The 27,194-nt window shown below is 50.2% G+C and overlaps 9 protein-coding genes across 9 annotated transcripts; 4 read left to right on the forward strand and 5 right to left on the reverse strand.

Annotated features, from left to right (window-relative positions):
• Positions 1-998: 998 nt before the first annotated feature.
• HOO65_070302 (Glucose-6-phosphate 1-epimerase) lies at positions 999-2,177 on the forward strand (the record flags this gene model as incomplete). The annotated part of the gene is made up of 3 exons (XM_071005073.1): positions 999-1,253; positions 1,357-1,665; positions 1,800-2,177. 3 exons carry the CDS (start codon positions 999-1,001, stop codon positions 2,175-2,177), a joined length of 942 nt encoding a protein of 313 aa, XP_070857020.1.
• A 206-nt stretch (positions 2,178-2,383) lies between these two features.
• Positions 2,384-3,878, reverse strand: HOO65_070303 (Phospho-2-dehydro-3-deoxyheptonate aldolase; the record flags this gene model as incomplete). The annotated part of the gene is made up of 2 exons (XM_071005022.1): positions 2,384-3,314; positions 3,391-3,878. The coding sequence occupies 2 exons, from the start codon at positions 3,876-3,878 to the stop codon at positions 2,384-2,386; spliced, it is 1,419 nt and encodes a 472-aa protein (XP_070857021.1).
• Positions 3,879-4,500: 622 nt separating this feature from the next.
• Positions 4,501-4,915, forward strand: HOO65_070304 (uncharacterized protein; the record flags this gene model as incomplete). Its single annotated transcript, XM_071005203.1, has 2 exons — positions 4,501-4,752; positions 4,817-4,915. 2 exons carry the CDS (start codon positions 4,501-4,503, stop codon positions 4,913-4,915), a joined length of 351 nt encoding a protein of 116 aa, XP_070857022.1.
• A 149-nt stretch (positions 4,916-5,064) lies between these two features.
• Positions 5,065-7,242, reverse strand: HOO65_070305 (putative serine protein; the record flags this gene model as incomplete). Its single annotated transcript, XM_071001301.1, has 1 exon — positions 5,065-7,242. One exon carries the CDS (start codon positions 7,240-7,242, stop codon positions 5,065-5,067), a length of 2,178 nt encoding a protein of 725 aa, XP_070857023.1.
• Positions 7,243-7,777: 535 nt separating this feature from the next.
• On the reverse strand, positions 7,778-12,076 carry HOO65_070306 (signal transducer protein; the record flags this gene model as incomplete). The annotated part of the gene is made up of 2 exons (XM_071004802.1): positions 7,778-8,408; positions 8,469-12,076. 2 exons carry the CDS (start codon positions 12,074-12,076, stop codon positions 7,778-7,780), a joined length of 4,239 nt encoding a protein of 1,412 aa, XP_070857024.1.
• Positions 12,077-14,336: 2,260 nt separating this feature from the next.
• On the forward strand, positions 14,337-16,283 carry HOO65_070307 (lysophospholipase catalytic domain-containing protein; the record flags this gene model as incomplete). The annotated part of the gene is made up of 1 exon (XM_071001302.1): positions 14,337-16,283. One exon carries the CDS (start codon positions 14,337-14,339, stop codon positions 16,281-16,283), a length of 1,947 nt encoding a protein of 648 aa, XP_070857025.1.
• A 659-nt stretch (positions 16,284-16,942) lies between these two features.
• Positions 16,943-19,625, reverse strand: HOO65_070308 (uncharacterized protein; the record flags this gene model as incomplete). Its single annotated transcript, XM_071004889.1, has 4 exons — positions 16,943-17,106; positions 17,161-17,501; positions 17,617-18,443; positions 18,570-19,625. The coding sequence occupies 4 exons, from the start codon at positions 19,623-19,625 to the stop codon at positions 16,943-16,945; spliced, it is 2,388 nt and encodes a 795-aa protein (XP_070857026.1).
• Positions 19,626-21,356: 1,731 nt separating this feature from the next.
• HOO65_070309 (glycosyltransferase family 90 protein) lies at positions 21,357-24,777 on the reverse strand (the record flags this gene model as incomplete). Its single annotated transcript, XM_071004847.1, has 4 exons — positions 21,357-24,409; positions 24,467-24,571; positions 24,622-24,677; positions 24,737-24,777. 4 exons carry the CDS (start codon positions 24,775-24,777, stop codon positions 21,357-21,359), a joined length of 3,255 nt encoding a protein of 1,084 aa, XP_070857027.1.
• Positions 24,778-25,662: 885 nt separating this feature from the next.
• Positions 25,663-27,078, forward strand: HOO65_070310 (Palmitoyltransferase pfa4; the record flags this gene model as incomplete). The annotated part of the gene is made up of 1 exon (XM_071001303.1): positions 25,663-27,078. The coding sequence occupies one exon, from the start codon at positions 25,663-25,665 to the stop codon at positions 27,076-27,078; it is 1,416 nt and encodes a 471-aa protein (XP_070857028.1).
• Between the last annotated feature and the right edge of the window lie 116 nt (positions 27,079-27,194).

Genomic DNA, 27,194 nt, shown 5'->3' on the forward strand with positions numbered 1-27,194 from the left:
CCAGATAGGGACATCTATCAGTGTAGTGTAGTGGCTCTAGCATCATCAGCACAAGGAAAACTCCTAACTCTAGTCATTGTTCTTCCCCTATCTTTGCTGTAGAGAGTAATCTGCTTCTTGCTGGCTGCCTAGAACTTGCTTGCTAGCTGCTTTGTTGGTGCTCGCTCGACAACTAACATCGACTTGGCTTCCTTGAAGCTTGCCTCCCTCGCTTCTTTGCTGCGGCAAGGAAGCATGTATGTATGTATTATTTAGCGTCTTGCGGCAAGGAAGATGGATGTATGTAGTGCAGTCTAAGGGAGAATAAAGATAGACCCCCTCTCCCTCCCCATTTGACGTCTGAAACAGATTCAAGAGTCCTAGTCAAGTAGTTTCCAAGTTTGGCTTTGGAAGACTAAAGAAGTCGAGTCCCATATACTCTCTTCCTATTTCGCAATAAATAATAAGCCTCGTAATTTCCTTGCTTAGCTATTCGGTTATTTCCTTTCATCTTCTTTCAGTCTTTATCTGCAAACCAAGCAACTGCCTCTCTTTTTTTTTTCTGCGTTCTTTCCTTCTTCTTTTGTATATAAAATTTCTCATTTTCATTACATCATCGTTGCTTTCTTCTCCCATTCTTGCCCTGTCTGTTTCCTTCATTGCTTGTTGTCCTTACCTTGTTGTGCTGCTGGCTCTGACAACCCCTGCGTTTCCAAGCGATTCTCCGCCTTTTTCTGCTACTGCCTCACGTCTGATTTGCCCCCCATTTGTCCCCTCTTACAAGCCCATCTATGTCGTCCAGGCTTTTGCAGGTAGTACATCCAAGCTCCTACCTCACCCCTCCAGCTCCACCTTCCTCTTCTTCTACTTCTACGTCTGCACCCTCCTCTTCTGCATCCTCTTCTTCCGCATCGTTTCCTTCTGCATCTTCTTCTCTCTCCCCTGTTTCTTCTTCCTCTTCTCCGCCCAGAAAACATATTTCCCTCCCACGCCGAACTATCCAATTTGCTCTGCCCGAAATGGAGCGTTCCCGCAAGCCTGTAGCCCTAGCCCGCACTCCCGGCCTGCCCCCGCAGCCTGTGGTCAACATCACCCACGACAACACGCGCGTATCGGCTGTCCTTCCGACTGGCGAGAGCGTCGAGGTCCTGCTGCATGGTGCGACTGTGATTAGCTGGAAAGACGCTACGCACAAGGAGAAGCTATGGCTCAGCGAGGGAGCTAAGCTCGACGGAAGCAAGGCCGTGCGTGGCGGTATTCCACTGGTGTTCCCGGTACGTCGACTAATTTCATGTCTGCAGCCTTCCCGTCTCAATGCTGCTTCCGCCAATATACATTTTTATCTTTCTACTCGCTAACCTGTCTCTTTGCTTTTAGGTCTTTGGCACCCGCCCCGACCACAAAGAAACCTCAAAGCTTCCCCAGCATGGCTTTGCCCGCACGTCGGCCTGGGATTATCTAGGCAAATCTACCAGCGAGACCGAGGGCTCCTCTGTCAAGCTCGACTTTGGACTTTCCTCCGAATCTATCCCTGCCGCTAGCAAGGCACTTTGGCCGTACACATTCGGTCTGATCTACAGCGTAACTCTAAACCGGGAGAGTCTCACCACCTCGTTGGTCATTACTAATGAGGGCGGTGAGGCCTTTGACTGCCAGATGCTGTTGCACACGTATCTGCGCGTTGATGTACGTTTTTCTATGCATATTTGGAAAGAAAAAAGAAGGAGAAAGAAGACCCACGCCACAATGGCCTGATGATCTGACGACCCTATTTTCGTTGCACGCGCTAACTCGTAATCTTTGCTCCCTCCCCCCTCTAGGACATCGACAAGACTGACATCACTGGTCTTGAAGGGGCCGAATTCATCGACAAGATCGACCCGCCACCAACCCAGACGCAGGCTGGTGCCGTCACCATTGCCAAGGAAGTTGACCGTGTATACACGCCAGTTGGCGGCCCTTCAACTCCCATTATCGTCAACGAGGCGGGTGAGGAGTCCTTCCGCATTGTGCGCGACAAGCTGCCCGATGTCGTTGTCTGGAACCCCTGGACTGATAAGGCCGCTGGCATGGCTGACTTTGAGCCCAAGACGGGCTTCCGCAGCATGCTTTGCGTTGAGGCTGGCTCAGTGCGCGAGTGGACGCGCCTCGAGGCCGGCGATGTGTTCGAGGGCTCTCAGACTATCATTATTGGTTGACTGGGCGCCGATGAGGCTAGGAGCCGGTTGTAACAAGTATACAATGTGAATAAATCGATATAACACAACTATGTCCTGTACATGTAGCATAAGAAAAGGCCGCCATGAGCATTGTTTCTAAGGCGATGTACGTGCATGCAAGTATAACATAATTTTTTCAATTCATTGATTATACAACTCCCAAGCTTCCTATAGCTAGGTTTGCGTCAATTCTTCCCTGCGGCAACAGGCTTCCGCGACTTGCGGTAATGCTCGGCTACCAAGAATGCCAACTCTAGTGCCTGTCTTTCATTCAACCGCGGATCACAAAAGCTCGTGTAATTCGTTGACAAATCGTCCTCGTCCAAACCAGCACCGCCACCCAAGCACTCGGTGACTGCATCGCCTGTGAGTTCCAGATGCATACCGCCGAGATAACTGCCCATTTCTTGGTGCACGGCTAGTGTCTCGCGCAGTTCGGAGAAAATGTCCGAGAAGCGGCGGGTTTTGACGCCAGCACCAGTGCTAAGCGTGTTGCCATGCATCGGGTCGCACTGCCAAATAACCACGTTGTCCGCGTATTCAGAATTCGCGACAGCGCGAATGTGAGCCGGGAGAAGTTCGCGCACTTTGGTGGCGCCGTAGCGCGTGATTAGCGTGACTTTTCCAGGCTCACGCGCAGGGTTGAGAATGCGCAAGAGAGTAATGATGTCGTCTGGTGGCGTGGTTGGACCAACCTTGACACCAATAGGGTTTGCAATTCCACGGAAGAACTCAACATGAGCATGGTCGACCTGCCGTGTGCGGTCGCCAATCCACAGGAAATGCGCCGAAGTATCGTAGTATAAGGTCTGCTTGTCAGAGGACGAAGTTGGAGTCTCTGCAAGACGGGTCAGAGGCTCTTCATACTCGAGAAGGAGACCCTCGTGGCTGGTGAACAGGTCCACAGTGTCTAGCTTGTCCAGGCGATCTGCGCCAATAGTGTGTAGGAAACTAAGCATGTCGGTGATGGAGTTGGCTGCTTCAGTGTAGCGCGCACGAAGCCCTGCATCTTTCACATGGCCCAAGTCCCAGTCAAGGGGCCGGTGGAGATCAGCAATACCTGAAGCTAGGGAAGCGCGTACGTAGTTCAAAGTGGCTGCAGAGTGGTTGTAGGCGCTGCAAAGCTTTATGTTAGCACGTATAGAGAGGTGGCTAGTGTGAAGAGCGGGGGAAAGGTCTTGCTTCTCCTTACCTCACTAGACGAGCGGGATCAATATCTCGCTCGTCAACTGCATATCCATTCAGGATGTCACCCCGGAACGAGGGCATTTCCACGCCGTCCACCACTTCGGTAGGACTGCTTCTAGGCTTTGCATACTGTCCGGCCATACGTCCAATGCGCACCACGGGTTTGTCGGTTCCCCAGATTAGCACCAGACTCATCTGCAGCAATAGTTTGATCTTGCTTTCGATAGCAGTGGGCTCACAGTAGTCGAACAACTCGGCGCAGTCGCCACCCTGCAGCAGGAACGCCTTTCCCTGGGCGACATCTTTCAGCAGGCTCTTGAGGTGGGCGATTTCGTGGGGATGCACGATAGGTGGCAGACGCTTGAGCTGCGTAGTAGCCTTGGAAACGGCAGTGATATCGGGGTAGGGTGGGGCCTGCTTGATCGGCTTTGTGCGCCACGAAGCAGGCGACCAGTCTCGGGGACAGGTATTGACATTGATGTGCTCAGGCATTGCAGACAAGACGGGCAAGAGGCGATGAATTAAGGAAGAAAAGGCGGGGGGAAGGGAGGGAGAGCGACTTGTTGAGAGGAAAGCGACAGATAAACTTACTTTCTGCCTAGGGGGGGGGGGTGCGCAATATAATAACGCCTCAGGTGTCTTGGTATTGGCAAACACCCTACTGATTGTGTAAGTTGGAAGGATTGAGACCCTGTATGCTACTTTGTCAGACTTGGAGTCACGGCTGCTGCTTTGACTAAGACCTGCGGTGTAGCTTGCGTGTTGGCCTTATTTAGATTCCCATAGACGCATGTATGTATGCATGCATATGTGAATCACAATCTATGTGTGACTCTTCTATGAGCGTTTTAGGCTTAGGCGTTCGTATCATCGAGTCATTAGTCAAGCGCGCGGCTTGGAATGGTGTAAGTTGGGACCCGCAGCAGCACAACACGGGACGGACCCTCAGGTCCAAACCCTTGGACAATACTAACCCTAGACCCCGCGATATCAAGGGCTTATCTTTCGTAAGCTCCATTTCTCAGCCTTTTGATGTCAGCCTTGTCCTAGGACCGCTCAAACTTTGCCTATTGCACTTCTCACAACTACCACTCTCCTTCTCTACTCTAGCAAAATGAGTGAAAAGCCTATCAACACCGTGGATGCCGACGAAGAGTCCCAGAATTCTGCGGCCAAGTCCGCCGAGGATCGCAAGGCGGCATCGGCCATGGCAGCCCTAGACATTAATGGGACTGATGACAGTAACGGTGCCAATGCCGTGGACCAGGACGCCATGAACAAGGCAATCAAGGGCCTGTCCAAAAGCGGAGCGGCCAAAACGGCGGCCAAGGCTGTCAAGGTCGACCAGGCGGATGTGTTGCTGCTAGTGAGTCTCAGATGCATGCGTTAACTTAGACTCTGGAACATTGTATCTAACTCATGATGTCTAGACTGAGCAGCTGGAGCTGAATAAGCTCAAGGCTACCGAACTTCTGAAGCAACATGACGGCAATGCTGTCAAGGCTATGGTTGCCTTTATCGGCGCATAGAAAGAAAGACACTCGACCGTTTTCTTCGTTTCTCAAACAACCACCCATGAGGGACACTAGAGATAGTTACAAGGAATAAAGAGTTGAATAAAAAAACGGACGGCTGATCCAAGATGCATTCTGGTCTATGAAGTACCCTCCCTCTCTGTTTACCTGCTTTTGAAAAAACTGGATTTGATGCATTTCGGTTGCCACAGATCAGTTTCATCGCTAGCCATGAATGACGGCGGGCCTGTTGGGGGACTTTGTCCTAGCGCATTGTCTGAGCCGCCATCTAGACCTCCGTGGCCATCCTGCGGCCTCCTCTCTGGACCCTTCGGGCCGCCTGGGCCTCCTGGTCTGTGATCTCCCCATTTTATCGGAATCATCGGCCACATGGGGATATAGCACCGCTCATCCCACGCACATGCCTGCTCACATGCTAGATACTCACCCTCCCATCCTAACCATGCCCGTAATTCCGCCACAGCCCTTTGCCAGCGTAGTCCTCTTTGTCTAAGTACTTCCGCTATTTTAGATACGCGGCCATCTAAAGCAGTTTTTTCCACTTCGAAACCCACTTCTAAGAGGACGCTACAAATAGCCCCTGTTGTCTCCTCGACCGCCCAACGCATATGTTCTTCCTCTGCCACTAGACGCCGGCCTACTAATCGCCGTGTGTAGTGGAGCTTGCACCGGGTGAACGCGGCCTTGAACGTTTCGGAGGCCATACTCCACACATGATCCAAGGCCTCTGGTGAAGAAGTCATACTGGGATATTCCATAAACGGCACCATGTACATATGGCTGAGTCCACGCAGGTCATGCATCCATTGCGCTACAGCCGTTGCGTTCTCAATGACGGCTGGAAACCCAAGAGCCACTGCCTCAAAAGCCTTTAAATGTGCTGCTGTGCGCTGTACAACTTCGTGCGTGATACCAATCCAGTCTACTCCAGAGCACGCGCGATCACTTTCTAAAGCCCGTCGGATCATATCAGCCGCGAGATGGCGTATAGCTTCAGCGTCCGAGGCTGTCGCATTGCCAAGGTTATGGCGCCTGCGTCTCCGGCCTAATTGTAGTAGCCCTTCCTCTTGCCCCGTTAACGACAAATGTTCGCCCGTCCAACGGCCTTCGTGCGTCAAGTTCAATTTTGACTTTTCATCTACTCTCAACTGCACTTTCGAATTGCCTAGAATTGGGGAATAGTAGCTGGCCACCCCACAGCCAACAACCGACAAGCGTTCCTCGCCTCGTCCAAGCCCATGGCGTGTTGAGCCATAGTGATATGTGGCACTGAGGAACCATCCCCAAGCTTGTGCATCCAAAAACGGCTCGCCTTGTGCTTGGCGCCAGTGGGGCGGCGGCATATTTCCAGTCGGCTCTGCCGAGCGGTCGGTTCTTGTAGGCTGTGCGGGAATTGGATAGTATTTTTCCACATCGCCAGGCTCTTCTTCAGATGTCGGAGAAGGTGCAGGACTTTCCCTGGCCATGGGAATGCTAGAGACAGGCCCAGACTTCACGTCTGTTGCATCTTCCATTAGTGAGCTTTGTTTCGCCTCATCACCTACCTCCTCCATTAAGGGTGCTGAGACATTCAAGCGACTCATAAGCTCAAGCGACGTACTCATAAAGTCGCACCAGATCAACTCAAAGCCCGCATTCATACGAACCACACCCTCAACTCCCCAACCACGCCCGCCCAGTTTCTCACGTTCGATCCAATTACACAAGCCTGTAGCCCGCGCGTATTCTGCATCTAGGAGGCCAGATCCAGGGTGGCGCCCTTTTCTCCCGTCGTCACCAGACCCGGGTATGGGCGCAGGTCCGCTTGTATTGCCGTAAATGTGCAGCATCTGGGTGTCTAGCTGGCCCTGACCCATGAGCGTAGCCGACTCGCCGTCAAAATAAAGACATTTAATGCGACGGGTAGTTTGGAAAGTGAGGAGGTATGAGCTGCGTGTGGAACCCATAATACCGTAAGCCATTTCGACATCAAAGGCAAGCCATTCCGGACTCTGCGGTGTCTCAGCATCCAGACGCCCGTGATACATCATCACATACGGCGGGACTTCGACAACCGCTAAGGTCTGCCCATTAGGGAAAATCGTATTGCTCCACTGCTGCAACAGATTAGCAGCCGATGCGAACAAGTGTGGGGCCGAAGATGAGAAGTTTAGAGACTTTGCGGAATCAAGCCTGGGAATCTGCAGGTTAAGCGGTGCTAGCACATGAGCGCTTTGATCACTGGCAGTACTGCCAGCAAGCGGTTTCTGCTCTGTCTTATCATTGAGACATGAAGCAGATGATGCTACCACTGCCGCTAGCAAAATAGGTCGGAGCTTCATTTCTGCGAATATTACAGGGAATGTAAACAACAAACAAAGAGGTCAGGAAGAAAACAAATGACTAGAGCTAGAGAAGAGAAAAAGAAAAACAACTGCAGGCATGAACATCCAGCTTAGAACGCGCGTTATTATCTTAGGGTTAGAAAAGCCACTACAATGGACCCTTGTGTAACCCAAGTAAACTTGTTTTATTATGTAAACAATGAGCTGTGGGATTTACAAATGTGACCATCAAGTAGATAGGCAAGCCTTTGTTTTTTTTAAAAAGGGAAACAGTTACAAAAGAAATAGAAACAACCAAAAGGATAACATAAAGAAAGCAGCTCGACTAACGCCTTTCTTAATGCACTTGATAGGATATAAACAATGCGTGATTTCATACCTTCTTTCATGGGAATGTCCCTAAAGCGATGCCACCTATGGCCTGCCATACCATACCATGCCATGTAATGCCGTACCATACCGTACCCCAGTACCATACCGTACCCTGAGCCACACCCAAAGTTGACTACTAGTTCTAAGTCGTATAGAAATCCTAGTTCTCCCGCTGCTTCCATTGCTTTGATAGCGGACTGCTCACCTTGGGGGCAAACTGTAGGCTCTTTCTGCGCGCTGCTAGCAGCCTCATCATGACGTTCTTCGGCTCCTCCTTTTCTGGAGTCACCACCCATGAGACAGCTTGTTTCTTGCTACTTCCAGCTTTTCCAGAGACTGCACGTCTCTTGGGCGGTGGGCATGTCCGTTGCAGCATTGCCATGCGGTCTTCATCCAGAGGGGTATTGCCATCCTCATTAATAGGGTCTGTGGGCGTTGTGCTTTCTACCCCGTACATGCCGTAGTTCTCGTTGCGGTCATTAGGGGATGGGGTCTCGGGTGCTAGCGTAGCAACGTAGCGTGAAATAGCTTCAGGAGCGGGCGTAACAGGAACAGGTGAAAGCTGCCAGGTAGAGCCATCTGTATCATCACGGACGCCCTTGTCGCTATCAGTTGGTGTCCGCTCCCAGACAGTGCTTTGGCGACGACTGCTACGACGCCTTGTGCCGGTACGAATTGGGGTAGTAGGAGAGCCGAGCATGCCGGTGGTCTTACGACGGGCACTGCGTGGGGTAGAGCCTGAGTAGATGTAATAGGGAGGTTCCTCTACCCAAGTGTTGTCACGTTCGCAGCTATACATGATGGTTAGCAATAGAAAGGGGAGTAAATTGTAAGATTCGGGCAAGACTTACTCAAGAACCCAGCTAACACCAACACAATGTACTAGTCCTTGTGCTTCCTGAACTTTGTCTAGGGTACTTTGGCTGCCGTCTTTGAAAACCACATGTGTAATGCCAATCTTGCCCATCTGGCTTGGGTTTTGCGGATCCCAGGCCCACTCGGATACGCACTTGGCACCCATTTGTGTCAACAGCTCAACGAAGATGGCACTAGCATCTGCTCCATCGGCTGTAAACACGTCAACAAAAATGGTGGCTCCACGGAGAGCATTATCATTGAGCCGGTTACCAGGAGTTTGAATTGGTGTGGCTGCGTTGGACCACGAGCTTTGAGGGCGGGCTGGGGTTATAGGGGGTGGCTCAATAGTATCAGTATTGCGGGCAGGGGATTCCGGTGCATGGCCAATAGAGTGGCGTTGAATAGAGGGGCGAGATGCCCTCAACCGTGTTCGGCGGTCTGAGGGCGAAGGAGAGGGCTCGTCGGCGTCTTTGAGTGGTACTTTAGATACAGTATGGAACTCTTTCGTAATGTAACGGGCTGGAGTGACGGGAGGGATTGGAGTGGCTTCTTCGTGATGATCATTGGTGTCGTCGCAGACGTTGCCCTCGGTGAGGGGACCACTGTGCTCGGTATGATCAATATCATCTTCTACACCCTCTTCCATATTCTCATCGACGTTATCTGCTTCCTCTTCATACTCTTGGGCGGCTCCCTCATATTGCAAATGATATCTCGCAGCCTCCTCCTCGAGCTCTTCATACGAGCGGTTGAGCTCTTCAATATCTTCGGGCCCAAGGAGTGACATTTCCTGGGCCTCAATAGCTAGAGCAATGTCTTCCTCAGTGATGTCAACATCATCGAAGCCTTCTTCATCTAGCATTGAGACGTCATCATCCCTTTCATCCTCGCTACCATCGCGCTCAGGCTCATTCTCACTAGTAGTATCAAATTGGGCGTCAATATCGGCATCGTCCTCATGTTGTCTCTCGGTAAACGATGGTGTCATATGGGCGTGGCTAACATCGTTGGCTGAGTGTGTGGAACGAGGCGTGCCTGGCACATTGTCGTCTTCCATTTCCATATCATCATCGTCAAACTCATCGTGATCATGATCATAAGGAGTCTTGACCTCATGCTCCCCACTCTCCTCGTATTCAATATTCTCATCATGCTCACCATGCGCCTCATCCTCGGATGCATCTGACGAGTGAACTATGGGAGCAGCTGGAGCCCAGGCATCAAGGCGGTTCACAAGAGGGGTGAAGCCATCTGAGGTATTTGAAATGCAACCCTTGACAGTTCCCGGGGTCCGGCTAGGTTTAGCCTGGTGGGAAATTTCGGGGGTTTCAGGGGCATTGTTGTAAGGATGAGGTAGTCTGCTGATATCGTCGTCGTCAGAGTCATTATCCACGGTAGCATAAGGGTCTACGTCCTGAGAGCGTAGGCCAAAAGCGGCCGAAGTTTTGACAGGAGAAGTAGACTTGGGGGTAGCCTTAGGGGTGGCTCTAGAGGTTCGCTGACGAGTAGGCCTAGGAGTAGCCTTAGCGGTAGTTTTGGGAGTAGCTTTGGGAGTGGATGCTTTTTTGACTTCGGCGGTAGAGACATGTTCCAATTGGATTGTCTCCTCTTCCTCATGATGCTTCTCTGGACCTTCCTCCATTTGAAAGCCATTCAAAGGAGCACCATCTCCAGAATGATTAGAATTATCGGCCAAATCGCCCTCCGAGTTTTCGTTGCCTGACTCAGCCTGCATCTTGAAAGTAGCAGGCCATGACCTACGAGGGGACATCATTTCAACATCTTCTCTAATTTGCACCTGAGCATCTGTCAATGTCAAAGTACCTGTAGCCTCATCGTCAAACAAGGCTATACTGTCTTCATCGTCGGCCTCAAGGCAATTCTCCTGGTGATTATAGTCCAGCTCCTCATCTAGATCAGCGCTGTTCTCAGGGTCGACTTCAGTGTCTGGTTGTGTTTGATTGCCTTTAGAAAGACTTCGGCGGACAGGGGCAAACATATCACCAGTTAAATCTTCTTTGGAGGCCGAGGGACTTGGCTTTCTAGATGGAAGTTTCAAGCTAGGCGGAGCCTGTTTAAAAAGCAGGCCTCGACTGTGAAAAGGATCAGATGTCGTTTCTTCTCCGGCCATTAGGAGCTGGGACGGTTTCATGGCCGGTCCTTTGTCCTCAGCGTCTTCTGTGGTAGCACCGGCTGTATTAGGGCTGCCGGGCATAGTGGGTAGGGAGGGCACGGCCTGCGAGAGGTCAAAGGATCTAGTGGGTAGCTTGAATGCAGAGCCGGGTCTTTTTGCTGGAGACATAAGAAGGGGGGCCTTTTGACCCTGTTTCTGAGACTCGACATGTGAAGATAGACCGGCACCGAAACCCTTGATGGGAGACTGGGGACGTTTGGCTGGTGATGCTAGCAGTGTTGACTTTTCTGCAGCTAGATCTGAAGATGCTGTTTGTCCCGGCTTTGGCATCACTCCGCCGATGAACATGTTTTCAGCAGGACCACGCTTAGCGGGTGACCGCATTGTCTCCTGTGGTGATACAGGTGGTTGAGGAATCCGCTTAGCTGGTGAGGTCAGCATCATCTGACCAGTCTCTGTGGCATTGAAATCTGCAGACGCGGCATTGTTAAATCCATGACTAGCAGTTGTATCCGAATCGAGCAAAGTTGTAGATTCTAGCACGCCTGTCCGGCCTTTCTTCTTGGGACTCTGTCTCAATGGCGCAAGGGGCTCTGCTGTAAGCTCGTCTTCATCTGCAGCATCGCCGATACTAGCATTGGTGGGTGTGGGCATACTAACTGGCCCTAAAGGGGGCTTATCAGCAGTTGACTCCAGAGCTCCTGTCTTGCGGCTGCGCGTAGCCATTGTTGAGGATGCCGACGCAAGCCCGCCAGCAGCTTTTCGCATGGGACGACCTCTAATTCCCCCAGGCTTGGCACCAGTATTTGATGTTGGAGCAATGTTCTCCTTTTCAGGTTTTGCACCAGCTGCAAATGAGACAGTTTTCTTTGCAGCCGCCGCTGCGGCAGCCATTCTAGTACCAGTTGGCGCTGAAATACGAGGTTTCTTTGTTGGACCACCAACCATCGAGGAAGAATCAGAAGCAGTGGCTGTCACTGTAGATCCCACTCGACTACGAGTCTGGGCTAAAGTTTCCCTGACTGAAGCTTTGGGAGCTGCTCGTGCGGCTGCTGCGGCCGTGGTACGCGTAGCACGGGCCGCACTAGCAGCAGTTGTACGGGTAGCTCGAGAAGCCGGAGCGGTTCTTGTGGGCGCTGCCCGGGAGGGTGGCTCATCAGCCGGCTTCTTCATTGTGCTGCGGGCTCTTGTAGTTGGACGAGCAACAGGATTGCGTGGTGGGCGGGAGGGGCCGGCTGCAAGAGTGCCCTGGCCATTTACGTTGCTGCTACCATCGTCGTCACCTTCGGCTTCATAAGTCCTAGTTTTGCGCTTAGTGGCGGTCGACAGCAAGGGCGGTTTGGGGACAGTTGTGGCACTAGAGCCTGAGGCCGAGGCTGAGGCTGCTGAAACACGAGCTCGGGAGGCTGCGGTACCGGATTTTGCGCTGGAGGCGGCTGTGGCGCGAGTTATTCGAGAAGGAGGCATCGTCGAGTCGTTTTTGATGTGTCTAGTGTAGTTTCGTGGGGGGGGGGGGGGTGCCAAGTGAACAGGCAAAGAGGCAAAGCGTGTATGTGATGCTTGCGGTCAAGTGTATTGGCAATCAGGAAACAGAAATAAGCACCTAGACGCAAGCAAACTGTGGCAAACAAGAGCCTCGCAGAGACGAGAGATGAAAAAACCAAATCTAGTTGCTTCAATGTGGCCTTGCTTGACGCTTCTGCTTGGCCTTGTATCCAAGAGATCGGAAGCACGAAAAATGCGTGAATCCCAGGTGTTGTGGTGTTTACTTTCTCCACAAAAAGTCTAGCGACAAACAAAGAGGGAGTCAAAGCTTGAGATGCACAAAGCAGGGTGTCAATGGAAAGTATGCACAACTTTCTTGCTTACTATAGCCCCGCTTTGCATAATTTTGGACGCGTTTATTGGCGAATGATGCAGGCCCTGTTGGCCAGGAAACAGGTCGTTATGACTAATCAATGACTAAGCACGTGTTCAAGGATGGCTCTTAGCCTTGCAGGAGGGAGAGGAAGAGGGTAAGCGCTGCCGGAATAAGGATAGCACAGCATCATCGCACACAACACTATAGCCCAGCAAAGAAAGCCCGAGTTCAAGAATGTAGCGGGAACTGTGCCTCGCTATTTTCACATCGCTTCTCTTCTTTTCTCCATCTCAATTTCCGCCATCATGCCATTTTCTCCGTCTCCCGATTCTTAGAGGATCACAAACTTGGTCTTCGAGATTCTGCTGACGGCAATGTCACCCCGATCCGATTGATAACTTGTCATACATCAAAGTTGCTTATTTTCTTATTTTGTATCCCGCTTTTAGCACAGCCCTTGTTTTGGGCTCTCGGAAGTCTTAGAAATATGAATATGCCTTTTTTAGCAACGTCCACCAACTGAAACTATCTCGCCCACTTATTCACTACTCAAGTTCATAGCGTAGTCGGCACCCGGTGGTTTAAGGCCTCTCCGCCTGTTCTTTTATCTTCCTTAATAAAAAAAAACTCTATTTTCTTACCTTTGCTCTTTGCTGGGGTCAAGTATGAATATGTCATCATGCTTGTTCATAGGCATTTTTTGCAACAGTAAAGCTGTGATGTAAAGTGGACGTCCAGGTAAATCTTGTGGCTGGCTTTTGCTCCAATAGTCTCGCTGCATGCAGCTCATCAATGCCCTTCATTCCCCACATCACGTTGATCATTATGCATCCGAGCCTGCCGCGGAGACAACCAACTCTCCGAATACCCAACCATATGTGCCTTCTAGGGTGAGCAAGCTTCCGGCGAACCTTGGGGCTAGCTTTTATTGCTGATGGATAAGCTGTATGCCCAAGCGTCCTTCACCAACATCTTAATCTTTCAACCCTTTCGACACCTGATCTGCAGGTGGTCTGTGCTGCTCAGGCAGGTTAAAACTTGGACAACACAAAGACAGAACTCCAAACCTCCCATGTCTAAAACATGGGACAGGGTAGGAAAATTAAAAAAAAAAAAAAAAAAGTATTTTAGGGCTCCTCGTTTAACTTTGCCTTTCACATTATGTAGCTAAGACTTCTTTAGGTTACTTCCTCGGGTTCCGTGGACACCTGCCTTTCGTGGGGCACTATAGTCTTGGTGCATATGCATCAGGAAATCCAATCATGTATCTTCATCTCTATGTACCTCTCTCAGGCTCACCACTCGTACTTCGAATGTGGAAGCCTGGTAATGGTGGGCTGCTAGTTCAATGTCTGCACTCCACGCCTTCCTATTGAAGCTTCGCCTCGTCTCTTTTTACAGCCCTTATCCTTGTTGCGACTTAGAGCCCTATTTCAGGCAGACAAAGTCTGTACATGCCTCAGAAATACCAAATGAATATAACCCCCTCCAGGACTCTATCCAACAATCCGTTCCCGTCAGTTTCAGCCAGGCCCTCCCTCTCTTATTTACTCCTTCGTCTCTTGTTCTTGCCTTGGCTTTTCTTTTTCATCTTCATCTTTCAGACTGGGTCTATCATTGTTATTAATCCTCCTCTCCCCCCATCGTTGTGTTATTTCTTTGTCTGTTCCTCTTTTTTTTTCCTTTCTTCCTGGCAGGCTCTTCTGTTACTACAGTCTAGAATCTAAAGTAGTACAAAGACTCGGGTTTCCCGTCTACTACAGTTGCTTGTTCTGGTGTTGAGTTCAAAAAAAACTTGGACTTTACACACAGCAACTGCCCCTTTTCTTCTTCTTTGTCATACCTTTCTTCACTGCCTCTCCTACGATGAAGGTCTCTTTCACACTGCTCTGTGCTAGCACAGTAGCTGCCTCCGCGATTCCTGAGACGGCCTTGAAAATTGCCGCCCGTGCTTTCCCTGATTCTCCATCTGGCGGTTACGCCCCTGCCACCGTTGATTGCCCCTCCGATAGACCCACGATTCGCGCTGCATCTAGTGGCCTCTCCAGTGAAGAGTCTGATTGGCTCAAGCTGCGAAAGCCCAAGACCGAGGCCGCCTTTATCGAATTTGTCCAGCGTGCAAATATCAGCGGCTTCGATGCTGCTAGCTATCTAGCACAGGACAATGCGCAGCCTCGTATTGCTACTGCCGTGTCTGGCGGTGGCTATCGTGCTTTGATGTACGGCGCTGGTGTGCTTAAAGCTGCTGACAACCGCACAGCTGGCACGCTAGACAATGGCGGCATTGGCGGCCTTCTGCAGTCTACAACATACTTGACCGGCCTTTCGGGTGGTTCTTGGCTCGTGGGCTCACTGTACATGAACAACTTCACAGCCGTTAGTGATATGCAGAATAACGAAAATGTGTGGCAATTCCAGAACAGCATCTTCAAGGGCCCGCCCAACAACGACAAGGAGATCCTGGGATCCTCGCATCTGGGTTACTTCTCACAGCTGGAGAGTCAGGTCGATGATAAGCGTGACGCCGACTTCGAAGTGTCTCTGACAGATTACTGGGGCCGTGCACTAGCCTACCAGCTGATAGCGGCACCTAATGGTGGCGCGGCTTACACCTTCTCGTCAATTGCCAACTCGACTGAATTTACGCAGGCTGACGTCCCCATGCCAATCATTGTATCAGTAGGCCGCGAACAAGGCACGGTCGTGATATCGCTCAATTCGACCGTGTTTGAGTTTAGTCCGCTCGAGTTCGGTTCGTGGGACGAGTCGCCGTCGGCCTTTGCACCCATACGCTACCTAGGCACGAACTTTACCAATGGCAGCATACCGGATAGTGAGTCATGCATTCGTGGCTTTGATTCCGCGTCGTTTGTCATGGGTACATCTTCGTCGCTTTTTAATGCAGTACTTGGACAAAACATGACGTCATCACTCGGCCTATCTTCAGTCGAGCAAGATCTTTTGGACAAAGTGCTTGGCGAACTGGATACCGACCAGGATGACATTGCCCCCTACAAGCCCAACCCGTTCTTCAATTTCCAGGAGTCCACCAACAAGCTGTCTAACACAACGGAATTGGCTCTCGTCGACGGTGGAATGGACGGCCAGAACCTGCCGCTCTGGCCTTTGCTACAGTCGTCACGTGCCGTCGACGTCATCTATGCCCTAGATGCTTCGGCTGACACCCAATACAACTGGCCAAATGGCACGGCACTGCGTGCTACTTATAAAAGGTGCACAGATGGAGTCGGTGCTAAGATTCCGTTCCCCAGTATTCCCGACGACAACACCTTTGTCAACAAGAAGCTCAATCAGCAGCCAACGTTCTTTGGCTGTGATGCTAGCAACTTTTCTTCAGACGCCGTGCCCCCCTTGGTAGTGTACATTCCCAATGCTCCGTTGACGCATTTCTCCAACGTCAGCACCTTTACCACATCATATGAGCTACAGCTGCGTGACGACATTATCCTCAACGCCTACAATGTCGGTACGCAGGGCAACTTCTCGTCCTCGCTCAACCAGACATCGTGGGGCACATGCCTTGCATGTGCTGCATTGTCGCGCTCATTCACCCGTACTGGAACTTCTGTGCCACAGGACTGCCAGAACTGCTTCGAGAAACACTGCTGGGATGGCTCTGTTGACACCACGCCGGCCAACTACACGCCTTCAATCCTCCTCACCGAAAGTAGCGCTTCTTCCAGCTCGAGCAGTAGCAGCAGCTCAGGCAGTGCTACTTCAGTCAGTGCTGCCATGAACGGTCTGATACTAGTTGGTTCCGTGGGTATGGCCACTTTACTCAACATGTTCTAGACTAGTTCCCTGCAACAATGCGCAGCGGGATTTGGTAGGAGGAGAGCCTTAGTGGGTACCGAAGGTTGTTATAGCACATACTCGCCTCAAACAACCTTAACGTCCCCCTCGTTGCATTCTTGGCTTCATCACATAGTATGTGACTTTCTCCCTTTTTTCTTTTCCTACTTCTCTTTCGTCTGTCTATTATTTTAGCTGTTTTCTTTTGCTGTACATTTGTCCCCCTGTCCTTATGTATATTCCTTCCATATGACATTTACGCCCGAGGTTGGAGATTGGATGGAGTTGATTCGGGTCTTTTGCGATTTGGTGGTTAATGGTTGGCTGGACTTGACGTAATAAAATCAATACACCTTTTTTTCTCAATTTCTTGTTTGAGTGGTTGTGAATGTGCATGTAGATCGTCTACTCGTAGATGTTTCGCTGTATATGTATAGTATGTCGTCAGCTGGTTCATATGCAGACTTCTTCATCCTCACGTTATCCCTATCCAATCAAGCACGGCATTCCAGGCCAAGCCCTCACTTGCTACTTATCTGTAGTTGTCGATGTCTTCGTTAATGGCCATCAAGTTCATTTGTGCCAGTCAATAGATACTGGCATCCTTTCTCGTTCGCTTATTCCGGCACCATTACACCTCTCTCTAAATTCTTTTCAAATCACCGCCACTGAGGTCGAAACGGTCCCTCAACTTTGACATCCTTAACGCTTTCTGGTATTAGCCGCATCCACTCCATCAGGGCTTCCTCATCCACGTCTCCCTCAGCAAGCCGCAAATTTAACATGACTTGAGGCGCACTAGCGCTGGGTTCGGGTATACAAGCTGGGGAATTTCGCTGTAGCGGTGCCAACAATATGGACGGAAGCAGGCAACTACCTGATGTTTGCAAATGCAGCGGCGACGGAAAGCTAGTGATGGTTTCCTGCTCTGGATTTCGGTCCTCTATCAACTTCGGATAATTGGATAGAATGCGCGCATGAAGTTCGGCTACTGATAAAAAACTAGAAAACCCCCTCGAGGCCTGGGTCCGAAGTTGCTCGGTGATTGCCTGTGTAAAGGTGCATCGGGTTTGCGCCTGGATGTGATCTTCGGTAATGGCTGCGGCAATGAGCTCTAAAACACCCTTTTGCCGTACCATGTTCGATGAGGCAAAGTAGGCGGCGTCCATAATGATGAGTGTATCAGAGGCTGCCTCTTCTAAAATCTGCTGGATGCCGCTCCACCGAATAGAGTATCCTTTATCTCGATCATTTGAGCTGTGGGAGGGCGAAAAGGGGACAAAATTAGTAATTTGAGAAATCAGACAATGCTTGTTGATAGGCTTAGGCTTACCTTGCGAGAACCATTTCCCGGTTCCCATCCAAGTAAGTGTGGCCATTGTAATACACCAGCTTGAGTACATCGCGAGTATCCTTTTCCTCGGCAAAATCATTGATCTTGCGCGAGAGCCAGCGCCATGAGCTGGAACATTCCTCAGATGGAGATGGAATAGCTTGGATCTCGAGCGAGTACCTATAGTGCTTTTCGAGCACATCAGCTAGTTCCCGCACAGAGTTCTGCACGTGGTAATCATCGTCGTCCTGCCAGTATAAAAGTAGGGCATGGACGGCCGTGTAACGCGTTCGGTTAGGCGAGGCAAACATCTTAGCTACATTATTCTGCAACTCGCTCTTGATAACCTCAAACCCAGGCAAGGGCGTGGGAGTCTTTTCAAGCCGGGGTCCCGTTGGCAGTGGAGTGCGAATTCTTGAGTCAGCCCCAAGGGGTGTCCGAAGAGCCTGTTGAAGTGGGGAGGGGTCAAGATCCATATCCTGAGGCAGCGGAGACTGTTGCGAAGGAGATACATCATGAGTGTATGTTAGGGGTTTCGAAGCCACATTTGGAGAAATAGAGTGATTTTCATTTGCGTTCAAAGCTGGCGAGGATTGATTAGGAGAGGATACCAAATGGTGGTGGTTGACGTTCATGTGAGATACATGCGTCATGTGGTTCATAAAATGCGCGTTGGCGTTGGAATTGGAATTGGAGTTAGAGTTTGGCGCAGGACTAAGAGCCCGGCTTGCAGCTAAAATCGATATATCTTGTATGGCGGGGCTATGAGATCGGTGGTATTTGCGGATGGCATCCTCCCAAGTCATGTTGTGGTGGCTAGGGTTGCACTGCGGTCGGAAAGGAAGTTAGTTTTGGGGCATGGTTTGAGATGCAAGCCAGGCCTAAAAAGGGCTATCAGGTAAATTTAAGACTGTCTACCCATATGACCTAAAGCTTCTTCAATAAAGACTTACGGCTACGCGACGGCGCCGGCAATCCATGCAGGCCCCGAGTTTCCGTATCAGAGCGGCCTTTTCTCTCTGTTGCTGTGAGAGGGGGCCTGTTCGCCTCCTACTTGGACGCCGGCTGTTAGACACGTCGATTGCATCATTGATGGGAGTGGCCAATCCATGGTGCAAGACAGGGGCAGAAACGGGGAGGGAGATTGGAACGGGCATAGATATGGGCGCGGGTGTGGGTGTGGGCGTGGGCGTAGGAATGGATATGGAGATGGGGTGAGCTAAGGTTACAGAGGCATCGTCAACCACAGAGGCTATAGTATCTGTGGAAGAAGCAGTGACGGAAATCACCAAGGATGTGGGTGCTGGAGAGCCATTCGGTGATAAAGGAGATAGCGAAGAAGGTAGTGGGGACGGGGGGAGGGAAGCTGAAGTAAGTGCTGGTACTGGGGCAGAGGACAAAGGTGAGTTGTACGATGAAGTAGTGGACTCAACGGTCATGGGCACTGGTGTCAAATGAGACTGTGCCTGAGCCTGGGCCTGGGCCTGGGCCTGGAGTTGCGAGTTTTGGTGAGAATGCGGGTGTGTTGGTATCTGTTGTTGTTGCTGTTGCTGTTGTGGCGCCTGAGATGTGACTTGTGGTTGCTGGAGCTGTTGCTGCTGAAGTTGTTGTTGGAGATGAAGCTGTTGGTCCTGTTGCTGTTGCTGCTGTACTGGCTGCACCGATATTTGCACTGGAGTTGTTCCCAAGTTCAAACCAAGCCCTATACTAGGTCCTACTCCGCCCCCTGTGCCTGCTGCCGCATTCGAAGCCGAAGGCAATGCGGAGGCTGCTGCAGCCGCTGCAACAGCGGCCGCGGCAGCTGCTGCAACAGAGTCTTTAGTAGATACTGACGGGGAGCCTGGTCGAGAATGTGACTGTTTTACAGGTGGAGTATCAGCTACATGAAGTTGTGGGGTTTGTGACGGTGGCCCCCCGGAAGGCGGAGAAGGAGTCTGTGAATTGGTCGATGAAGATGAACGTTCATCGTGCTTGGGTGGTGCCTCTAATAGACTAGGAGCGGGGTGCATGTTTGGCGACGGCCGGCGTCGAATCGAGTGCTCGGAGCTGTTTGGATGGGCTTTTGGGGGCTAAATCGGGGGTAATTGGTGTCTAGTGAAGCCGATAGAGGCGGCTATACCTCGTCAAAATTGATTTCGGCACAATACGGTCAATGTCTTGTTCTATTATCGCCCTCCGGGCGTTTGTTCTGATCTCGGCTACTTGTAGTAAAAGCTTAGCCGCAACTGAATATCTCCGAAGCTAAATAAGGGAGCCCGAAAACTACCCCTAGAAAATCGAGGCTGAAAAGGATGGAAAGCAATTGAAGCTTAAAAAAGATCGAAGCCTGGTTTTTCGTGATCGATGAAATTTAGATGGAAGCTTGAGCTTTTTTTGGGATTCAAGGATTCATAGACTTTTTGCCCTCCGAAAAATCATGAAAAAAACGCCCCAAAATGAAAAGAAAGAAAGAAGTGAATTGAGAAGAAAATGGGAGGGGGGATGGATTGAAGAACAGAATCAAATAGTAGAGGTTAATAAAGTAAAATAGAGGGGGAAAGCGCACAACAGCCAAATATCCAAATACATTAAAAAAGTACGAAAAAATGAAAGCAGTACAGAGTTGGGAAGGGAGTGAAAAAAAATTGTTGTGTGGGGTCGTTATGCAAGATTTCAAGAAAGAAGCAAGGAAAGAACAAGCTCAAAATGGCAAGACCCCACATTCATTACAGACATGAGCACGAGGCGAAAAGGACACAAGAAAAAAGACGAACCTTGGGTGGAACTGCCTGGCAGCTTCCTGAAGGAAATCATGACAATGGGCCACACCAAAGGAAGGACTAGAGGAAGAGGGATCAAAAGAAGGACAGCAATTCATGAACTAAATGCAGGTAGTTAGGGTTAAACGGTTAAACGACTGGCTGTAAAAAAAGGGACCCCATCGATCAAAGACCAGGACTAGACTCTTCTATTGGCCCACTTCACCCCCATCACCCACCACCCACCCATCAACCCCTCTTGAAACTCCATTTCCTCCCCCCTCCCTCACACCCCTGCTCCACCCCCACTTTGCACACAACTCAAGACTCGAACCAGAGCCAAGCCCGATCAAGCCGTAATTTTAGTCCAAAGCTCGGCTCAGCATGGTGGAAGCTTCCGCGGCGCTTGCTGCATACAAGCTGCATATAGAGTTGCTTTGCAGCATCCGCCTTTTCCTGCGCCTCTCTGCAGCTTTCTACAGCTTTACGCAGCTTCTCTGCACAAGAGAGGGGAACCCCGAGGCTAGACTGGGTAGAGCGGTCTCGATTCCCCGGACCCGCAAGCAAGCGCCTAAGGGTTGTAACGTAGAAGAAATAGAGCTGTCTAGTAGCGCTTCGTGATTTTTCCCTGGGAGATGCTTCCTTAACCTTGCCTTCAAATACCTTTGCTTTGCTTTGCTTCTGCATGTTCCCATCCCCATTCGCTTGTCGTCGTCTTTCTTTATTGTCTTCTATTTTGTTTGCCTCAAGACTCTAGGATTAGTTTATCTATCGAGCCCAAGTCCCTTGTCATTTCATTCTTTGGGTCAGGCTCCGACAACGAACCCTCGCTTCTTTGTTTCTAGCACCGTGACATGATATAAACCTAAATTAAATACAAACCCTAAATGTAATCATTTGATGAGCTACTTTTTTAATATCTTTGCTTTGGGCTGAATGACTCAAACTAGACATTTCGGAAATCAGCACGAGTAGAAATTCTCCTAATATCAAACAAATCTCCTATATACTTTCTGTTATTTCCCATGCACTGTCCCGATCATCGCTCACTAACCGCCCCCACTCTAATAGCAACCGGTACAAATACACACCAGCATCTTCCCTACGAAGTACCTTGCGTGCCCAACTGCGGCCCTCGAGCGCAATCCATCTGGCATCTGACTCAGCAGCCTTCATCTCGACGTGGTTCATCTCAGGCCTGGTGTCTGATTCTGCATCTGCCTCGGAATCTTCTTCAGAATCGGTAGGTTCTGCGTCTGTTATTCCTACACCTGGATAGCCCATAATTTGACCATTTGCTCCCTGTATAGCGGCTCTGTCCTTGCCAGGTTCATCCCGCTCATGTTGGTCCTTTTGACTGAATGCTCCTGATCCAGCCCCTTCCTTAGCCTCTACCTCGTCCACTTCTTTGATCTCTCCCTCGGCTTCTTTGGCATCTTCTTCATCGCCTTGCTTGCTTTCTTCATTGGTCTTTGCATTCCCATTTTCATAATCATGCTCATGCCCCGGCTCCGGGATAGTCAACCCCGTAAAATAAGCCAGCGTGCTATGTAATGCCTGCAGGCGTGGATCAATGGGCACAAAGTGCACCCACGGATGTACCCGCTCTGTCCACCACTGGCGAAAGATAGTACTGACAAACGGGACACTGGCTGAGTGTAGCGTCTGTAGTGTTTCCGGTGCTGGTTTGAGGGGGCTATCTGGAAGGAACACGAATCTGTTCTCTAGTGCAATGGCTCTAGGTTGAGAGTTAAACTCGGATTTGGCACGAATACAGTTGTCGAGGTCTCGTGTCTTGGACTGGCTGCAGATGTGCGATGAAGCATCAAAAGCCATGTTAAAGGGGAGGAGGCTGTTGAGTTGGCTAGTGCGCATGTGAGAGTATATGTATTCAAACTCCCACGTTGACTTTGCTTTCTTCTTACCCTTTTTTGACTTCTTCAACTTCTTCACTTTTCTAGAAATAACCATAGTTGACAACTGAGATGCGGATGCGTTGTTAACCAAGTGGACTGCACGGTGTTGAAGATCCGCATGGAAAGCCTGGTCACGCACAAAGGCCTCGCTGCCAAGGGGAGAGAGATCATGAGTTTGCGGTGCGACAACTTCAGTGAAATTTCCACGCCAGAAAAGCTGTGACTGGCGATCCTCGAAGTCGAGGTTTGAGTCAAAGTTGGCGGGGAGTTGCTCGTCGAAGGGAATTATGATGTCACCAAAGGGACCAACTTTGGTTTTGCCAAACAATGGCATAAGCTTTGAGTACACGCGATGTGATGCAGGTGAGTATGAGAAGAAAGAGTGGAGATGCATCAAATCAGGTTGTAGGCAAGTGTCTAGCGCCTTATCCCATTCATCAGGGAATTGGCTCCAGTCGGTGCCGTGTGCACTTTCACAGGCTGTGCAGTGGTCAGAAAGCATGTAGCTTTGGCCCCTGTACACTGGCGAGTCTTTAGGACATGCGTCAACATACATGCGACGAAAATAGGACGCTTCAGTCTGCTTCCATTTGTCGAGGAGATAGGAACTGGGACTAGACTCAGCAATATGTGTGCCGTCCGGGTTGGGCTGGACCCTGGACCGCTTGGAGGTGGTAGAGGATAATGAAAAGGGATATATTCTCTCGGCGCCTACTGGAAGAACACGGGGATGGCCAGCTAAATTGACGGCAAATTCAAGGTCGGGTAAATGCTCAGCGAACTCGGATACGATCGAAAGCAATGTGTCCAGCTCAGGGATCCGTAAATCTTTTGGCAGGTTTGAGCTCACATTTGAGTCCCTGACGCTTATAAGCGCAACATCAGGATCTTTGCCCAGTTCCTTAGTCCGGGCTCGAAGCTCGGCGGGAGGGATGTGCCAGAATGGCGCAAGATCTGAGGAGATTTGGTCAAAATTGTCAATCACAATAGCGTTGTGGTCCATAGCCCATCTGAACCATTGAGAGAAGCCGTGAGGTGGGTCGCGGTGATACCGGAGCTTGTACTCCGAAACTGCAACAGGTAAGAACTTGCTAGTACCTGCATGTATTAACCAGCGCTGATTCTCAACACGACGCTCGTAAATCATTCTCTTTAGTGGATGATTGTGGAAGGGATCGGTGCTGAAGAGAGACATGATCAGGCATATAAAAATAGATGTCAAGAGGAAAGAGTAGATAGTGAAACGACTGCCGAAAGACATGACACTGTAGTCTAGAGAAACTGTTTGAAAAATAAGTGCCACAAGAATGAACAACAGAGGACAGATGCTAACAAAGCGTGATATCTGTAACCATGAGCCTAGCTTTAGCATATTAACAATGCCGGCAGATACCCCTACCGCGGCTACGACAAGTGTCGGGGCTCCGACCAAGGAGGTCTCACACAAAATTTGGCAAAAGGATACCAACCAGATTGCTAGAGCCAAGCCATCGTGGATGACGACTCCAGGTGTAACAATGAACGGAGAAGGATCTGTAGAGTACTTGGAATGAATCACCATAAGACCACATCCCAAAACGGTGATGAAGAGCGTATGTGATAGAATCCGAAGGCGAACCTTTGCGGTTTTAGCCCACCAGAGAATTCTCCACAACAGCACCGTACACACGGTATCAAGGATAAGGCCTACAAGCTGTAAGAAGACAGTATAGGAGGCATTGTTGACAATAGAGGAGCAGAAATAGGTCGAGGAAATAGTTTGGGTTGTAGTGATGTAGGTGCAGAGGCTAATTAGCGCCATGACCGAAAGACCTGCTAAAGGCGTGGTTTTGAGATACTCGACGAAATCATCCCATACTGAGGCCCACATGTCTTCCGGTCCATCGGGCTCTGGAGGCGAATCCGCGGGATTATAGGCAAAATCATAGATAAAAACAAGAAGACCAAAGAGTGGTTCTAGCCCTGAGGATGAGCATTGTTGTTGACTGTTAACAGAGTGAAAAGCAGATACTCTGAGAATTAGGCAGAATATAAGCACATGTTGAAGGTACGGCGATGGTTTTTCTGGCACACCTGAGGGTAGCAGAGATCCCGGTTGGCCTGACTTTGCCTTCGCTTTCCTGGTGGAAATGGGGTCGTCTGGATATGTTTTAGTATGAGAACAGCTACACGTTGACATTCAAGTAGCCGGCTTACATGCTGGTGCTCCGGCCCCAGGGACTCTTCCAACATAGAAACTTGCAAAACGAAGAATACCAGAGGCCAATAAAAGAGCGAGTAGTAAAGTAGTCTGAGGATCATCTAGAATTAGAAATTAGTAAGCTGCGCGGCATTAGAAGCGGTGTACTTACCCAAGACTGCGTATTTAGTTATGACATTAGATGACCATATATAAGACGTCAAGGCACTAGAAGCGGGTCAGTTAGGAGCCCAGTCACAAAGAATGGGTATGACAAGAAGGCTTACCACAGCGACACAAAGGCCAAACGAGTATGTAAGGCCGACATGGCCGGATATGCGATAGAAATACAGGATGACGAAGGCTAGATTAATAGGCGCATGAGGATTCCAACAAGAAACAAAAAGGAGATAAAATTCCGAGGATAACGACTCTAGGGGGCGTCGAGCACGCTTTACACGAGAAGCAGGTTAGATTGCTACGCGAACAAGAAAGTGAGGCTGGTGATATCGAGGGACTTGGCGGTGGGAAAACATGAAGGATATGAAAGAAAGACAGCAAACGTCAAACGAGGCGAAAAATCTGCTGCATAAAAGAGGTAGGCACGGGCTTGCTCTACGAGGTAGTTGCAGTTCACATCCGTCTCTCCTAGGTACGCAACTTGCTGGTTGGTCTCTATAAAGGCTTAAAAAGAGCCCAGGAGAAAGATAAGCAGGGCCAGAAACTAATCTGGTAGGGGTAGGAAAAGGACAGGCTAAAGAGAATACAAGTAGAATGAGAAACAAATATAGTCAAACACTCGTCAAGTTCTCATGCAATACCCCCAAGCAAGTTATAAAACCAAGGCGTGCTGCTGTATATTGCAAGATTAGCCCCTGGAAATATGTGTGGCGCCCCACCAGCGAAGAAGTGGCGTAGTATCGGCAAGTCTTAAACCCCAGTCATGATGACAAACTACCTGGCCCATATTTATGGCTACACGCTAACTAAAAGAGCTTCTCATAGCTAATAGGTGTCCAAGCTTCTAGGTACTGTGTGCCGAACTCCTTTCAACTCCTGCTTTTTGTTAACAAGCTGCAACGCTAGCTTAGGATCATGATGCACGCCTGGTAAACGCTGTTATATCTACAGCGGTTATCTGCTATATAGCGTCTTTTGTTCTGCTTATATATCGAATAGTTATTGCTCTTCCGACTATCCCTTCTCGATCGCAATGGCTGGCCTCCTCGCCGTCCCCGGCATCCAACGGCTCATCGTGCCCTTTGTATGTCTACTTATTCTCTTCCTTACTTTTGTTCCTCAGTTCCTCTTTGCATGGTCATCCGATCCCGACTCTTCCGATTATCTAGCACCAGGACCGCTTTCTCGATTTCAGACACAGTATATCAACGGTCTCGCCGCACTGATCTTCTACACCTATTACCGCACCTGTTTCACCGACCCAGGTCACCTAGACTATGGTATATCTCCCTCTGAGCTTTCTGGAGAGTCTGATCCCGATTGGTCCTCTTTCCCACGCCCACCTGGCACACGCTGGTGCCACAAATGTGACCGGCCGAAACCTCCCCGAGCTCACCACTGCAAGCTATGTGGCCGTTGTATCCCGCGAATGGATCACCACTGCCCGTGGACTAGCAATTGTGTATCATTGCGGACCTTCCCCCACTTTGTGCGCTTCCTTATTTCCGCCAACCTCGGTCTAGCCGCCCTAATGCGCCTAGTTTATCAGCGCGCTGCTGGCGTATGGGCTATGCGACACGAACCAGCGTATCTTGGTCCATCAGTCCCGATACTAGTGGGCCTAGCGGTTGTATCAATTGTCACGGCATTCACCTTGCTGGCTCTCGCTATAATACTTTTCACCACATTGCGGGCTTGGCTGCTAAATGAGACGACTATCGAAGGCTGGCAACGCGATCGCCACACGGCGGTACTGTCTAAAGGCCCAGGCTGGTGGCCGACAGACGATGGCGACAAGGTGCGTGTGCAACATGTCGAGTTTCCCTATGATATCGACTTCTTCACAAACCTTGCCGAGGGTATGAGCACCTATAATCCACTTTTATGGCTATTCCCCTTCACGCCAACCCCAAAGCTCGGCTATCGAGGCTGCGGATTGGGCTGGGAGTATCCTGAGAATGGCTTCAACCAGCGCTTTGGTATGTGGCCACCGCCGGACCCTTCACGGAATACGCACAATGGCACTTGGCCTGCTAGCAAGCTCCCACTGAGTTCGAACGGCGCTGACGATGACGTGGCCATATTACGTTGGAGCTCTGTCGAAGAGCAAAAAGCTGCTTTCCAAAAACGTCAGCTGGCTGACCGGCGACGTTGGGCGATGCCTGCAGGGCCTGAAAGTGGCCACGTGCTAGGTGAAGTTGATTCCGACACGGATCTTCTTGCACAGTACGATTCACCCGATGAACGGGAGACTGCTGTACGCGCTGCACTTGGCTCAGATGAGGACTCCGACTACGAGTTATTCGACGGGCCACCACCTAGTTGGCGTAACAATGATGGCGAGACACTGGATGATTTTGGAGTGGAAGAAAATAGTGATGATGATGTGCCACTAGGCGAGTTAATTCGACGACGCAAGGCGAGAGCAAATAATATAGAGAGCGAGTAAGAAAGATATATAGACTGAGGAGCGAGACGGCTGCTTGTTTGCATGTTTGCTACATAATAGTGGTTATGGAATTGGAAATTTGCAATTGGAATAAATGATATACGCAGAAGAAAGAA

This window comes from Ceratocystis lukuohia (genome assembly GCF_044167205.1).
Source record: "Ceratocystis lukuohia strain C4212 chromosome Unknown Supercontig7_pilon, whole genome shotgun sequence".
NCBI classification, from domain to species: Eukaryota; Fungi; Ascomycota; class Sordariomycetes; order Microascales; family Ceratocystidaceae; genus Ceratocystis; species Ceratocystis lukuohia.